Source organism: Eurytemora carolleeae, unplaced genomic scaffold (genome assembly GCF_000591075.1).
Source record: "Eurytemora carolleeae unplaced genomic scaffold, Eaff_2.0 scaffold1077, whole genome shotgun sequence".
NCBI classification, from domain to species: domain Eukaryota; kingdom Metazoa; phylum Arthropoda; class Copepoda; order Calanoida; family Temoridae; genus Eurytemora; species Eurytemora carolleeae.
In genome coordinates, this window is record NW_019396992.1 from 87004 (window position 1) to 104754 (window position 17751).

Here is a 17751-nt window from a genome sequence, read left to right on the forward strand (position 1 = left end):
ACTAATGCCGGAACAGACCTTTGTCAAGCTTACACAGGGGCATTTCTTGTAAACCAGGGGGTGGGGGTAACTCTACAGGGGTGTTTAGACCTTTGTCAAGCTTACACTGCACAGGGGCTGTTTGTAAACCAGGGGGGGGGGTAACCCTACAGAGTACAGGGATGTTTAGACCTTTGTCAAGCTAACACAGGGGCATTTCTTGTAAACCAGGAGTGTAAATCTACAGGGGTGTTCAGACCTTTATCAAGCTAACATAGGGGCATTTCTTGTAAACCAGGGGGGGGTAACTATACAGGGGTGTTCATGGTTAGACAGGGGTATTTATTGTGATGCACAGGGGAGTAACTCTACAGGAGTGTTTAGATCTTTGTTAAAGTTACACAGGGGCCATTCTGGTAAACTATACAGAAGAAAAAGCTGCCGCTTTCAGCGACATCACTAGTGTGACTTTGTGATCTCGTAATACCTCCTTTCAATACTCTTCAGTCAGAGTAGTTATAATTAAAAACATGATCTCATTATTACCTACGATTTAATTTAGTTTAATGTAAGGGGAAAGTGTATTATAAGCAATTAAGTAAAGAAGGCTTGTATATAAAAGAAGAACAAAAATAAGATAAAAACAAACAAAAATTGAGGTGTACACGTGAAGACAAAAAGTAGGAGTAAAATATATATAAAGCTAGACCTTTAGGGCGTTTCGTGCACATCTTCTTTTTAAACTTTTATCTTGTGCTCTATCTGTGAGCATCTTCTACAATGACAGTCCCCTTAAATTACAATGGTAGTCCCCTGAAATTACAATGGTAGTTTCTTAAATTACAATGATAATCCCGTAATATTACAACAACTGTCCTATTAAATTACAACGACAGTCCCTTAATATTAGAACGGTAGTCCCTTTAAATTACAGCTACAGTCCCTTTTAATTACAACGGTAGTCCCTTTAAATTACAGCTACAGTCCCTTTTAATTACAACGGTAGTCCCTTTAAATTACAGTTACAGTCCCTTTTAATTACAACGGTAGTCCCTTTATATTACAACCACAGTCCCTTTAAATTACAACGACAGTCCCTTTAAATTACAACGACAGTCCTTTTAAATTACAGCTACAGACCCTTTAAATTACAGCGACAGTCCTTTTAAATTACAGCTACAGTCCCTTTAAATTAAAACGGTAGTCCCTTTAAATTACAACGGTAGTCCCTTTAAATTACAACGGTAGTCCCTTTAAATTACAGCAATAGTCCATTTAAATTACAATGGTAGTCCCTTTAAATTACAGCGGTACTCCCTTTAAATTACAACGGTAGTCCCTTTAAATTACAACGGTAGTCCCTTTAAATTACAACGGTAGTCCCTTTAAATTACAACGGTAGTCCCTTTAAATTACAACGGTACTCCCTTTAAATTACAACGGTAGTCCCTTTAAATTACAACGGTAGTCCCTTTAAATTACAACGGTAGTCCCTTTAAATTACAACGACAGTCCCTTTAAGGAGGAGGAGGAAGTCACCAAATACTCTCTGTAATGTAATTTTATGGACTCCAATCTATAAAATTAAGGAAAATGTATATATGTAGGATGTCGTTGATCCAAAAGTTTTCATTTTAATAGTTACTAGCTGAAGAGCCAGGCGTCACCCGTGAAATGAAAAAAAAATTTGAAAAAATAAAATAAAAAATTTTAAAATTCTTATTTTACTTTTTTAGCCTATGTCACCCCCAGGCGACCCATGAGTGTCCACAAAAAATTTCAGCCCAATCGATCCAGCCGTTTGGCCGCTATAGGCAACATATATACGAATGTCTTGTTTTAATATATAGATGATTGAAAACATGAAATATTTTAATATAAAGTTTAATTCAACATGAAAATCTGTGCGATGTTTTATCCACCGTGTTTTTGATGAAACTGAACTCCGCAGCTCGAGATACAGATTTGAGAGAGATCAGTGGGGACACTAGGAGTAGAGGAGGACCCGGAGACAGTAGGAGTAGAGGAGGACCCGGAGACATTAGGAGTAGAGGAGGACCTGGAGACAGTAGGAGTAGAGGAGAACCTGTTGACAGTAGGAGTAGAGGAGAACCTGGAGACACTAGGAGTAGAGGAGAACCTGGAGACAGTAGGGGTAGAGGAGAACCTGGAGACAGTAGGGGAAGAGGAGAACCTAGAGACAGTAGGGGTAAAGGAGGACCCAGAGACAGTAGGAGTAGAGGAGAACATGGAGACAGTAGGAGTAGAGGAGAACCTGGAGACAGTAGGAGTAGAGGAGAACCTGGTGACAGTGGGAGTTGAGAAGAAGAACAGAGTTAAACGGATTGTCAACTTAATTTTAGACGGCTATCAATTTTAAAAATGCTTAATTCACAACAGTACCCTTTTAAATCTTTTACTGAATTTGACCTTTACCTCTGGTTCAAATCCTGTATCACCGATTAACTCTCCATTAATTACCTAAATCCTCAGGAATCGGTGATTCAGGACTTGAACCGGCGGCGGTAGGTTTAGTTGAACCGACGGCGGTAGGTTTAGTTGAACGAGTCGGCTTCTCACCCCTCAAGAAATTCTGAGGACAGGTTCTTCGAAGTTTTAAAGTGACGGTCTGTGTAAGGTAGTTAAACTGAGTATGCAGTCTTGTGGACAAATTCTTTAGGATTCATTTGAGACATATATAACATTTCCACGATGTGTAATTACTAAGCTTGAGTGCAAAGTCGACGGTCAAAATATGAATTTGGGTGTGTACATTTTCAGAGTCGGTTTTTTTTATGTTAAATAACGACGACGAAAAATAAAGTAAAAATTATACAGTAAACTAATGAAATGTTTAGGGACATATTTCTCAAAAGAAATTGATCATAAATCAATGCTAGAATCAATTATTTCGTTTTCATCATTATATTCAATTTATAATTTTCTATGAATTTGTGCGCAGATTTCTACAAATTCTTCAAATGTCGTCTTTTCAATAAAAATTACAGAAAATATTTTTGAATATTAGAGAATATAGAAACTAATAAATGAATAAGATTACTTATTTTCGATGCGTCAATTTTCTCGTCGTTATTTAACAATTAAAAAAAACAATTCTGAAAACGTATCCACCCAAAAGTACGATTTTGAACGTTGACTTTGCGCTCAAACTCAGTAAATATATTTCTTTAAAAAGTTTTATATTTCTCAAATGAATCTTGTCCACAACACTGCATACTCAGTTTAATTACATTTCACAGCCAGTCTGTCCCTTTAAATACCTATTCAAACTTATGAGGCTGATGGGGAGGGGGGGGGCTCGGGTCCAATCTGATTAACATATTGCTTCTTAACAAATGTATGTTATCAAATAACATTTAGTTCGTTTTATAAAGGATTAAGTTTCTGTACAATCCTCATTCATTCCTTCCCTGGTATTAGATATCAATATGAGCGTTGAGAAAAGCATCAAAATAATTATAATTTCGAAAATATAATATTTTTTTGTGTATTTTCAAAAGTGAGAACTCCATTATTTTTACAGAGTTTTGAAATATTTACACTGATTTTCAATTTGATGTTTCGCTGGGTTTAAAATCGTGCATTTCAGAACCATTAAGTAAGTTTATATTGAAATGCAGTTTAAAAGAAGTGTTTTGGAAACTGAAAGATTATTTGAGCGAGAGCCGGCACATTTAGATGCATGTGAGGTATATTTCAAATACTGAAAAATAAATATAATTGTGAAACATATTTTAATTTTACTTAGATTTAATCCTAATGCATTTTTTTTACACTCATGTCCATGTACTGGCGGGGGCACTCTCCACTATACGTTAATATATCTTTGGTCAAAGTACTGCAGATTACTGCAGAACACATCGAAAGCTTAGTTGAGGTGGGGGGGGGGGGGGGGGGGGGGGTAGAACCTCCTACCCTTATTTTTCTTATTTTTGATTCTTATCTTTAAATTTTTCATCAATTAAGGGCTCATAGATTTTTTAATCCCTAACTCAAAAATCAGAAATAACTGTAAACAAATTGAGTCTTTGCGACAAACTCTGATTTTCTAATCCCAAAATCTTTGCAACCCAAATTATGAATTATGATTTATGTCAGATCATATAGGTTTGAAATACAATAGGTTTTTAACATGAGATAGAAAAGACATCAGTGGCCGAATTTAAAGAATTTGAGCGGCGGTTTAAATTTAAGCCCCGGTTTAAATATGGTTGGTTCCACTTAAAATTGTATCAAATGTTTCAAGATTTAAGCCGGTGCTTAATTTAAACCGGGTTTTGGCGGATTTAAACCGAGGCTCAAATTCTTTAAATTCCATCTCTGGATTAGAAAATATTAAATTTGTAGCAAAAACTTATTTTCTTTACAGTGACATCTAACTATACTCCTAGAAGAATTATATTTCTTTGAAGTATGCTTTTCATTATGGTGTCCACGGTCTTATAAGCAAGAAATACGCTAGTTTCTTTTGCAGGGAACCCGCAAATGAAAATGAACAATTTAGAGAAAACATTGATATATAATTCATAATTGATCAGGCAAAGCTTTCAAAGGTACCGTTGTAAATAAGGCATTGCCATCTTTGCATGCAAAATTAGGTTTACTGCACTCACTTTAAAGGGAGTGACCGGCAATGTACATAGATAAAGATTGATTGCGCATAAGACGACATTTTTCATCTTAAAAGATATTAATGTACAGAGATGTTTTAAAGATCTCCCTATTATATAGATTAACTAGGTCGGTTGTGAACATTGGCTGTTCTTATGTCATTGAGTACTTGTGGTGTACATGAGTTCTGTAGAGAGAAATTTAAGTTAGTTTAGTCCTTCTCATATCCTTCTTCAGTTCTCGTCAATGATATATTGCTCAGTGAAATAATTTTATATTCTCAAAATAAAATTCACTCCTGAGTGGTTTAATAATTATGAAATCCATTAAAACACCAAACCACCTCTCTTATCATTGAAGTACTCTTTGACCCCTAGAAGTAAAAGTTCGCGGACTGTACAATTCTTGTTGATTTTGCGTACATAAGCTATCTATGTTTATTTATTTATCTATGGCAATGTATGGTAGTTGAACTGAGAATGTAGTATTGAGGAGAAATTTCTTAGGAATCATTTGAAACATAGAAAACGTTTTAATGATGTATAATTACTGAGTTTGAGCGCAAAGTCGACGCTCAAAATCATCCATTTGGGTGGTTACGTTTTGAGAATCGATTTTTTAAAAATTATTAATTAACGACGATGACAGTAAACCATTTTGATGTTTCCAATTGTTTCCATTTCATCGTCTTTTCAATAAAAATTTCAGAAAAGAAAATTTACAGAAAATGTTTGGAACAATGAGAGATTACAGAAACTAATGCCGGAACAAGATTACTTATTTTCGATGATAAGGGTTAATTTTTATTTTCTCAACCTGTTCCTTAACAACAAATAAGTTTACTGTAGAAATTTTGTTACATTTTTTGTCGTCGTTATTTATTATTTTAAAAAAATCGATTCTACATCGATAGCTACATTCTCAATACTACATTCTCAATTCAACTACCATACAATGCCAGTCACTCCCTTTAATAAGTAAAAACTAGAAAATGAAATTATATATTTATATGAATATGAGATGATAAGAGTTAATTTTTATTTTCTCAACCTGTTCCTTAACAACAAATAAGTTTACTGTAGAAATTTTGTTACATTTTTTGTCGTTATTTATTATTTTAAAAAAATCGATTCTACATCGATAGCTACATTCTCAATACTACATTCTCAATTCAACTACCATACAATGCCGGTCACTCCCTTTAATAAGTAAAAACTAGAAAATGATTAAACGAAAACATGAAATTATATATTTATATGAATATGCTAACATTTATTTGGGTAAATTTATATTAAATATCTTTAAAAGTTCTAAACATTTAAAATTATAAATATGTATTTTAAATAAATATTGTGCTAGGCTATAAATATTTTTTTTGCTGTACACCTATTTTGTACATAAATATATGATTTTTTTCTTTAAAATTTTTTTACATAAACAATTATGTACATAAAACTATTCTGTACAATAGGACTATTCTATTCATTAGAAATATTCTGTTCATTACAAGCATTCTATACATTATTCTGTACATTAGAACTATTTTGTACGTTAGAAACATTCTGTACATTTGAAAAATTCTGTAAATTTGTAACATTCTATACATTATGAATATTCTGTACATTAGAACTATTCTGGTCATTAGAACCAATCTGTAAATTAGAACCATTCTGTACATTAGAACTATTCTGTACATTAGAACCATTCTGTACATTTGTGAACCATTCTGTACATTAGAACCATTTTGTAAATTATAACGTTTCTGTACATTAGAACCATTCTGTACATTAGAAAATTGTGTACAGTGTTGCACGCAAACCAAATATCGATCTATTGATAAATAATATTGAATCAATCTTCCAAGTTTTGTTGTTTAAAAACATTTCAGTTATGAAATATTTAAAGGGGTTGTAAGCCTAATTGCTTAAATGACCCTCCATGCAAAGATGGCAATGCCCGATTTACAAAGGTACCCTTGAAACCTTATTCTGATCAAAACTGTGGAAGATACCGTTGTTTTTCTTCCACGAATAGTCTTTATTTCTGTGAGTTTCTCCATTGCTTCTGGACAAGTTACTTTAGAAGAAAAACCGCAAACGAAAATAAACAGTTTAAAGACACAAAAAGATTGATTTATAATTTAAACTTGATCAGATATAGCTTTCAATAGAACCGTTGTAAATCGGGCATTGTAATCTTTGTATGGTGGGTCACTTAAATTTACGTATACAGTCACTTTAACGAATTCTCCAGTCTTAAATATATGCGCGAGTAAGTTCTACCCTTAAAGGGAGTGACTGGCTAGGTAAGGTAGTTGAACTGAGAGTGCTGTGTTATAAAGAAAAAAATCAGGATTCATTTGATACATATAACATGAGGTTTTAAGTTCCACAATGGCTAAATAAGATTTTTTTAAAACTATTTAATAACCCGTAGGATAGGTAAACATGGATAGCTAGGTAAATAACAAACATTGTCAAAAAACCTAAATTTTGAAGGAATTAGTTGACATGAAAAACTCAAAAAGAATTGAGTCTTTGCCATAAACATAGTTTTCGCATCCATATCCTTGAAACCTGATAAATGAAGACCTTTGATATTTCAAACTTTGAATATTTAATCTAACAGGGTTCATAGTTTGAAATATCTAGTGTCTACGGCAGGGATTTGAAAATCAGAGTTTGTGACAAAGACTCAATTCCAAATTTGTGTGTCAGATTCTTTCTCCTAAAGGGTAGATTAACTAGTCTCTCATTGGTTCAAAGTTAGGATATTTTGATGTTTCCGCTCCCTGGCTCATATTTCATTTCTTTTATTTTCCCAAATTGGTGTTACTTTACTCATCGGGAATAATGTTTGTGTTTCCGTTCATTTTTGGTTCTGTTTCAGCTTCATTGGATGGATCTGAAACCGGTTCAGGTTCTGGTTCCAGTTCCGGTTCCGGTTCAGGTTCAGGTCCAGGTTCAGGTTCATCTTCTCCCCGTGTCGGACTTTCAAGTGTGACCTCAACCTGAAAAGATTTTGTTCACTAATTAGATTTAAATATATGTGAAATCTAAATATTTATTTGCATGCCCTTTTCTAGCAGACCAGAGTGAGACACATAAAACTGTGGAATAGGGAGACGACTTGGAGCCTCAAGTTGCAATTAAAAAACATCAATGTGCAGTAAAAAATATATACGTATAAAAAAGAAAGCTTTGCAGATTTGGCCTAATTCGAATACAGATAGAACACTAGATGTCGTATTTTCAAGATTTAGGTATTTTTCGTTCACAATAACTCAACGCGGCACACGCGTAACTTATTGCTTTTAAACAACATTATTAAAAACACACAACATTGCGTTATTGTCGTCTTCCTATTCCACAGTTTTATGGGTCTCTCACTGTTTATCTTGTTTATATTGCCGTTTTTCTCTCTGGGAAACTGTTAAATTCGGACAATCTTATTTTCCAGTTAGAGAAGAAAACAGTGTCCGAATTTAATTAATTTGAGCCGCGTCTTAAATCCGCCAAAAACCGGTTTCAATTGAGCGCCGGCTTAAATCTTGAAACACTGAATACAATTTTAAGTGAAACCAACCATATTTGAGCTGCAGCTTAAATTTAGGCCGCCGCTCAAATTCTTTAAATTCGGCCTAAGGATATCTTAATCACTCTCTCCCCGAAGAAGGTTTAACAGGTAAAGTTTAACTGTGAATCGGACTGTCTTCTCTTCAGGTGGAGGCCGGTTACTCAAAATTTTCATTGACAGTCCTTTTAGTAATATTTTTTGAAAATATAACAATTGTTGATGTTTTTCTTTCGACAACGCTTCTGATGATCTTAAATGTCATTGTTTTTAAAAACATTTTTACAAATACCAATTTGAAAGCATTACTAATTTATATTACCATTTTATGGATTTCAGATACTAAATTAAAACGAGGATATTCAAGTAGATCGTCGGCATATGTCAGGGGTATGTCAGTGTTTGGTGTTGGGAAATTTTATAGATAGGACATTTCATAGATGAGATATTTCATAGGAAGGACATTTCGTAGATAGGATATTTCATAGATGAGATATTTCATAGGAAGGACATTTCGTAGATAGGACATTTCATAGATATGATATTTCATAGATAAGATATTTCATAGGAAGGACATTTCATAGATATGATATTTCATAGATAAGATATTTCATAGGAAGGACATTTCGTAGATAGGACATTTCATAGATAGGATATTTCATAGATGAGATATTTCATAGGAAGGACATTTCATAGATATGATATTTCATAGATAAGATATTTCATAGGAAGGACATTTCGTAGATATGATATTTCATAGATAAGATATTTCATAGGAAGGACATTTCATAGACAGGACATTTCATAGGCAGGATAGACAGGACATTTCATAGGCAGGACATTTCATTGACAGGACATTTCATTGACAGGACATTTCATAGAAAGCATTTCAAAGACAGGACATTTCATAGACAGGACATTTCATAGGCAGGATAGACAGGACATTTCATAGGCAGGACATTTCATTGACAGGACATTTCATTGACAGGACATTTCATAGAAAGCATTTCAAAGACAGAACATTTCACAGTCAGGACATTTTATAGACAGGACATTTCATAGATGGACATTTTATAGACAGGACATTTCATAGATGGACATTTAATGGACAGGACATTGCATAGGCAGGTCATTTTATAGGCAGGACATTTTAAAGGCAGGACATTTCATAGACGGACATTTTATAGACAGTACATTTCATAGGCAGGACATTTTATAGGCAGGACATTTTATAGACAGGACATTTTATAGACAGGACATTTTATAGACACACGTCATTTCATAGATTGACATTTAATAGACAGAGAACATTTTTATAAATGAGATAAATATTTTCTTCTTCCAAGTAATCTTATAAATCATGCTTTCTACGATCTCTCTTTATTTTGATTTATCAAACTTAGACTCACGGATCTCAGAGAATCTAAGAGTTTGAAATATAGATGGTCTGCGACTTCGGGTTGCAAACTTAAAGAGATTTAAAAATTAGAGTTTGTGACAAGAAATGGTTAATTTAATAGACAACCGGGGTTTAATGATTAATTAGTCATTTATCTCTTTTATGCTTTGCTTGTCTGTTTAACGTCAAAACGGCTGAACCGATTGGGCCCAAATTTATTGTGGGAAGTCACGTGACCCCAGGGAAGGTTTATGGATGATCGAATTTTCAAAAAATTTGCCTCTAACAAAATTTTGAAAATCCACGAAAATTTTTATAAATCCGCGAAATTTTTTGTTTTTGTTTTACAATGTATACAAAGAGAAAATGTTCATAATTGAAATAGAAGATGGCGCGAAGCGCCCCAAAAGTCTGGTAATAATAATTTCACAAAAATGATTTCTGTTTTTTTTCTGCAGGTTAACACTTCCTTTAAGCTCGTGATACATACAGTAAGACCCAAAAATCCTCAGTGGAAAAGGAAGACGACTGTTTGACTCAAGTTTTGATATTAAATGTTTAATGAACATGAAATGCAGCAATCATGCAAACCCACTTCAACATTTGGATTACAAGCAATCTAGTAGATAGCTTTAAAACAACATCATAAGAATTGAGTTTTGGCCACAAACTCTGATTTTCAAATCTTTATATTTCAAACTATGAGTTCTGTTAATCAATTAACCTAAGTTTGAAATATTGAAGATTTACACTACTAGGTCGCAAAGATAAAAGGATTAGAACGCTTGAATTTGCGACAAAAAATCAATTTCTTTACATAACCTTGCTTAAATGTCGTCTTCCTTTTTCATAGTTTTATTGGTCAAACTGTGTCACCTCTTCATATGTTTCCGCAATCTCTTTCTCCAGTGCTTCATTCTCCTGATCAATCTCACGTTCAAGCTCATCAATAAGATCCTCAGTTTTACCAAGATCTGAAATTTAAAATTTCTTTTGTTGTATCCTTTTTTTCTCATTGATTGGCCTGTCCGGGTGAATTTGAAACAAACAAAACATCAAAATATAATGACAGATGCTTATGACATCAAAATATATTGGGTCTGTCCTAGATAAATTTTATATTTTTACAGAAAAGTGACGCCTACCGTGCCCATCCACTTTTCAGCCTACTGATCAAGCTTTCATATCGATAGTACTATAAACGTTACCATCTTTATATATACTTTGTCAGTTCGTCTGTCCGTTTGCATCCAATAAACGTCAAAACGGCCGAACCGATCGGGCCCAAATTTTGTGTGGTACCCATAGACCTCATATGACCCCAGGGAAGGATATGGAAGCTCACAACTACAACAAATTTAAAATGCGCGAAAAATAAATCTAAATTCGCGATTTGTTTGTTTTTGCTGTATTCGGCAAAGAGAAGATAGTGCCAGAACTTAAAATTTAAGTGAAAGATGGGCAATTTAATCTGCTAAACAATTTTCATTTAAAATTAATTGTTATTTCTAGATTGAAAACTCACAGAGTTATATCTTACACAAATTCATATCCATTCTTTTCTCTATTTTAACTGAGAACATTTCTCTCTTACTTTTGTATGTGCGTCCTTCCTCATTCCTTGTGCAGCATGTGGACGCACACATTAAGAACATGAATAATAAAAAATTAAAATTAAAAAATATCTGGCTGGGTGGTGGGCAGTTGCTACCTTTGTTTTCCTTCTTTTGAATTTTCTGCCCTTTCGCTAATATTTGATATTTACCTAAAATAAAATAAATAATTTTTTGTTTTAAATTTTGGATTTTTTTGGCCTAAATAATTACCACTGAAAAACAAAAAAAAATTAGTCATATCTTTTTATATAAAACTGCATTATTAATATGGTTACCCACAAAGTATGAGCATTTTAATAAATGAAGTTCAAATTTAAATTCAAGGTTATAATGCAAGGAAAGTTATTTCCGAGGTGTACGCATCTTTTGTACTGCAGTGTACTGTCTCTGGGCGGTAATGTAAACACAAGAAGGATGTCGAAGCCTGACATGGGATCCATCTTTCACATAAAAAATGAATGAAATATTCTAGTCATAGGAAACTATTATGTGAATTATCAAAATTATCAAAACTTAATGCTTTTAACCTACTCGGATACTAAACGAACACTGATGCATCTATTCTTGTTTACAAATTCCGCCCAGAGAGAACTGGTTTCAATTTGTACGCAGAGTATACGCAACTGAAAATAACTTTCCTTGCATTATAACCTTGTTCAAATCGATCTTTTGAACAATCTGAGATATTTTGACTTATGTAATTAGCATGGTCAAAAGAAGTAAAACTTCAAAATTGAGCATCGGCATTATAATACTTTTAGGCACTGAAAACTCCTGTTCATTTTAAATACCGGACCGACTTTTTACCTGCTAGAGAAAACTGTACAGTACACATACAGACAATATAAAACAAAAGCAGGACGGTACGCCAAATGTACAATCTCCTTCTAGTTTAATATATTCGTAGGAATATTTATGAGGACCAGGGTTTCTCGAAGAGAAAAAATTACTTTTTTGACGAAGAATTGTCTGTCATTTTGATACGCATTGTAAGAAACCTTTTCCAAAGTAAGAACACAATTACGTTTCTCGGAACAAATAAAAATAGACTTAATTTGCAGTGGTTGAAGATAACATTGTTTTGAACCCTTTCATTTTAAGTGTGAAAATGTTAAACTTCTTTAACCTATGAAATAGTGTTCAAGTGATAACAATATTTTATTTTTCAGCTGAATGCAGTTTTTGACAAATTGTGATGCTTATGACAACCTGGAACCATTTTTTAAAAAGAGCAATTTTTCAAATAAAGAAATTCAAAGTTTGCAATTATTAATATTAGTATGACTGTACACTGTTTAAAATACATGTATTAAATACACTGTTAGAAAAACTTCTAACTTTATGTACGACCTATTGACGTTATACAGTTTTCAAAATATCGAATACACTAATCACACTTGACTATTTGTATACCAATCTGTGAGAAATGGCTAAGACTGCAATTAGTAAAATAAACTATACCTGCTTTTTTAAGTACAGTGGCTGTACTATACCTTTATCCTATTTAAGTGCAGTGTACTATACCTATATCCTGTTTAAGTACGATGTGCTATACCTGGATCCTGTTCAAGTACAATGTACTGTACCTGTATACTGTTTAAGTACAGTATACTATACCTTTATACTGTTTAAGTACAGTGTACTATACCTGTATTCTGTTTAAGTACAGTGTACTATATTTGGATCCTGTTTAAGTACAATGTATTATACCTGTATTCTGTTTAAGTACAGTGTACTATACCTGTATCCTGTTCAAGTACAGTATACTATATATAGATCATGTTTAATAACAGTGTACTGTACCTGTATCCTGTTAAAGTACAGTATACTATACCTTTATACTGTTTAAGTACAGTGTACTATACCTGTATTCTGTTTAAATACAGTGTACTGTATTTGGATCCTGTTTAAGTACTATGTACTATACCTGTATACTGTTTAAGTACAAAGTACTATGTCCGTATCCTTTTTACGTACAATGTACTATACCTGTATCCTGTTTGAGTACAGTGTACTATACCTGTATCCTGTTTGAGTACACTTTCCAGAAGTAGACTGGACATCTCTGTACTGAGTACACGGTTTAAATCACTCAGCACCTGCAAGAAAATTTGTTAAGATTTTTATCTTTTACTTTTTTGTTTTGCGTTGAGAAATATGTTGGACCTCAAATTCTCTTAAAAGTTACTTTTTACCTTTATTTATAGATTCTTGATTTGATTTGATCTTGATTTGAATCTGAATCCTTTGACATGTTTACCTGATTTGAATCTGAATCCTTTGACATGTTTACCTGGCTTGAATATGAATCCTTTGACATGTTTACCTAATTTGAATCTGAATCCTTTGACATGTCTGATTTGAATCTGAATCCTTTGATATGTTTACCTGATTTGAATCTGAATCCCCATCGACAACTCTCAGTCTTCCTTCCTCGTCAAAAGTCTAAAATTACAAAAAAAATTTAACAACTTTATCAAATTGATATTTTTTTTAAATATAACGCTGAACGTTTTCTGATCATGCAGAAGCCCAACAGTATTTTTTTTATTTCTTTAATTTAAAGAAGAGCTCCATTTGAAGAACAGCTCCATTTGAAGAACAGCTCCACTTGAAGAACAGCTCCATTTGAAGAACAGCTCCATTTGAAGAACAGCTCCATTTGAAGAACAGCTCCACTTGAAGAACAGCTCCATTTGAAGATCAGCTCCACTTGAAGAACAGCTCCATTAGAAGAACAGCTCCATTTGAAGAACAGTTCCATTTGAAGAACAGCTCTACTTGAAGAACAGCTCCATTTGAAGAACAGCTCCTTTTGAAGAACAGCTCCAATTGAAATACAGCTCCATTTGAAGAATAGCTCCATTTGAAGAACAGCTCCATTTGAAGAACAGCTCCATTTGAAGAACAGCTACATTTGAAGAACAGCTCCATTAGAAGAACATATCCATTTGAAGAACAGCTCCATTAGAAGAACAGCTTCATTTGAAGAACAGCGCCATTAGAAGAACAGAATCATTTGAAGAACAGCTTCATTTGAAGAACAGCTCCATTTTAAAAACAGCTCCTTTTGAAGAACAGCTTCAATTAAAAAACAGCTCCATTTGAAGAAAAGCTCCATTAGAAGAACAGCTCCATTTAAAGAACAGCTCCATTTGAAAAACAGCTGCTTTTGAAGAAAAGCTCCAATTGAAAAACAGCTCCATTTGAAGAATAGCTCCATTTGAAGAACAGCTCCATTTGAAGAACAGCTCTATTTGTAGAATGGTTGATATTAAATTCTCTTTGCAAAAAACGTCGATTAGAGATTAAAATGGTGTTGGCACTGTTGGGACATTTCATAAAAATAGATTCATATAATAGATGGACCATTTTATAAATCGAACATTTTATAGATGGGACATTTCATAAATAAGACATTTTATAGATGGGACATTTCATAAATCAGACATTTTATAGATGGGACATTTCATAAATCAGACATTTTATAGATGGGACATTTCATAAATCAGACATTTTATAGATGGGACATTTCATAAATCAGACATTCTATAGATGGGACATTTCATAAATCTGACATTTTATAGATGGGACATCTCATAGATAGAAAGATTTCTTTCTATGAACTGTTCCAACACCATGAAAATGAAATTACCATTTCCATTTAGTATCATTCAACCCAATGTAAATTCAGTAAAATGAGTTAGATACAAACATGGGAATAATTAAACAATCTTTAAAGAATTTTAAAAAGCGAAATTCATAAAAAAAATAATAATAAATCCTTTAATAATGTACCTTTAGTAAAGGTAAAGTTAATTCTCTATAGATCTCGAGCCGTCTTCTGAAACAAACACAATGTTAGAGAAACCCTACGGGCAGCCGAGCCAGGTAAACCTCTCCGGTCCTAGTTTGTACTGTATCGCCCGGACATTGGGTAAATAAAGCAGACACTTGATAGGACTAGCCGGTTTTAAAAGGTTGACGCGGCCAGACTTTAGGTTGAATTTACTTTATTAAAGGGTCAGGGGTGCATGACCCTAAAGTTTTGTTCTTATTATCTAATCATAAAAACTTTTCGGAATTGCAAACAGTTTGATAAAAATTACAAAAATATTGTTAGAAATTTAAACATTCTGTCCATAATGTCGAATAGAATGTTTGTTATTTCGATAGATCAATGTTTTTTAACACTGTTTTATATTTTTGTTTCTAGAAAAATGGATTTGTTTCCAATTGAAAATATGACGTTTTAACATAAGTAATTTTTTTCATATCGTCGTAATATAATATTGCATTGAAACTTTATCCCGTAAATATACAATCAAAATATATTGAAAATCAATCATATTTATATATCTATATATATTTATATATCTATGCTCAAAAGACAAATATTTTTCAGCGTTGACTCCCCCCGCGCCGAAAAAAAAGTTAAGAGCATTGATACATGTATCATATGTTATATGTACATATATTACTTGACTGTCTATCTGTTTGTTTTCAACAATTATATATCAAAACGGGTGCACCGATCTGGCCTAAATTTTTTTTCGGCAACTCACATTACCCCAGGATTCAGGAAAGGTTATGGACGGTAAAAATCGTAAAATGTTGAAAACGGTAAATAATTGTTCAATGCTCACTGTAAACGCCTTGGGCTTTAATCTTAACGCTCTAACTTATAAATGGTTTTCTGTAGCCCTTTACATGTACATTTAAAACACTGGTTGTTAGCTTTGGTTTTTAAGAAGTAATTGGCAAAATTCTCATTTTTGCTTGAGAGCTTGAGAGCTTAAAATCACAGTGCTATGAGGGTTGAATTTGGGCAGTTACACATATAGACTTTCAATATTTGAATATTTGAAAAACCATGAACCATGAATGTAGCAAGAGAGACTCCTTAAATCCGTAAAAGTCGTCTTTGAAGTCTCATTATTCGTTTGTTAAAATTGAATTTGAATAAATTATAGATTTTGATTATTAAGAAACTGAGTATTTGCCACAAACTCAAATTTGTCCACTCCTATCTTTTCAACGGTGGTTGACCTGATGGTGAACATCTTTTATATTTAAAACTTAGACTATTTGATCCAATTCATAGTTTGAAATATCGTCTACGACATCAGTGTCCGAATTTAATGAATTTGTGCCGCGGCTTTAATCTACCAAAAACCGGTTTCAACTAAGCACCGGCTTAAATCTTGAAACATTGAATACAATTTTAAGTGGATCCAACTATATTTGAGCCGCGGCTTAAATTTAAGCCGGGGATAAAATTCTTTAAATTCGACCTCGGGTTGCAAAGGGATTAATAAATTTGAGTTTGTTGTTTTCAAAATCAATTCTTCACTTAAACCACCTGGATGCTTCAAGACTATCTCCACCTCCACCCTTGCGTCGGCCAAGGTTTCGTCCAAGTTCCATTTCACTGCAGTCTATGAGAACCAACGTAGGTTTTACACCAAATCTATCAAATCAAAAAAAATTCTTCAAAAAAAGGTTTTTTTAGTATGCATCAATTTTTAGAGGTGAGAGGTTAGAGCTTAATCATAAATTAATAAATAATTTTTTTTTAAGGCCAGAACAATTTTACAACTCTGGTTTACTGGATGCTTCAAAAATATATCAAGAAAAAAAATATAGTTTTCATTTTTGACAAATAGTTTATACCTTTCTTCGAATAGTTTATACCTTTCTTCGAATAGTTTATACCTTTCTTCGAATAGTTTATACCTTTCTTCGAATAGTTTATACCTTTCAATAATTTGTTACATTAATAAAGCTTATTTATTCTGAGCAAGTCAAACTTTGAGAATATTCAAATTTTTATATTATGCAATATTTGAGGCACATATCACGGACAGCTGTAGTACATTTGAATTTCCGAGCCGGGTCAACCTTTCTGGTTCTAGTTTGTACTGTACCTAGTTCTATGGACAGGACTAACCGATGCAACAAGGTTGACGCGGTCAGACTTTATGCTTAATATAGGCTGAATTTACTTTTACTAAAGGGGCAGAGATGCGTGATATTTGTATGCTTCAAATGCATAGAATATATGGTGACTATAGGGGTGCAACTTGCAAGCGCAACGGATAATGACTGGTTGTATTAGTCAAGCTATGAAATTTTCGGAATCTATCTTTCCGTAATTTCTATTTTTGAAAAATGAAGGTCACAGGACACCAGAATTTCTGTAAAAAAGTGCTGGTTCATTTGGTGTCCTGTCTTTGCCTGGTACAGGGTGTCCCAAAAATAATAGGAATTCAGTGACGACTTGGATACCGTCTTTGTTATGAATTAGCATTGTAATACCTAATACCCATAATATTATTATGTCTGCAGCTAGAGTTTAAAAGACTGTAAAGATTTGTCAATAATATCTCCGCAAGATCAACAACCGTATGCAGTCAAAACATAAACAAACCAAATGTGAACATAGCAGACGAAACTCTTACAGATTACATCTTTCTCAGTAGGTATCACTATACTAAATCAAAGAATTATTTAAAAAGACGATATCGAATTCGTCACTGAATTCCCATGTTT

The 17751-nt window shown here is 33.2% G+C and overlaps 2 protein-coding genes across 2 annotated transcripts; one reads left to right on the top strand and one right to left on the bottom strand.

The window, feature by feature from the left end:
- The first annotated feature begins 1911 nt into the window (after positions 1-1911).
- LOC111710869 (circumsporozoite protein-like) lies at positions 1912-2301 on the top strand. The gene has a single exon (XM_023485041.1). The coding sequence runs from the start codon at positions 1912-1914 to the stop codon at positions 2299-2301; it is 390 nt and encodes a 129-aa protein (XP_023340809.1).
- A 5106-nt stretch (positions 2302-7407) lies between these two features.
- LOC111710863 (translation initiation factor IF3-2, chloroplastic) lies at positions 7408-16940 on the bottom strand. Its single transcript, XM_023485034.1, has 8 exons — positions 16936-16940; positions 16562-16669; positions 14998-15043; positions 13588-13644; positions 13220-13298; positions 11295-11348; positions 10460-10557; positions 7408-7621 (listed from the first exon to the last, which is right to left on the bottom strand). Exons 2-8 carry the CDS (start codon positions 16624-16626, stop codon positions 7448-7450), a joined length of 573 nt encoding a protein of 190 aa, XP_023340802.1. The 5' UTR covers positions 16627-16669; positions 16936-16940; the 3' UTR covers positions 7408-7447.
- Positions 16941-17751: the final 811 nt, after the last annotated feature.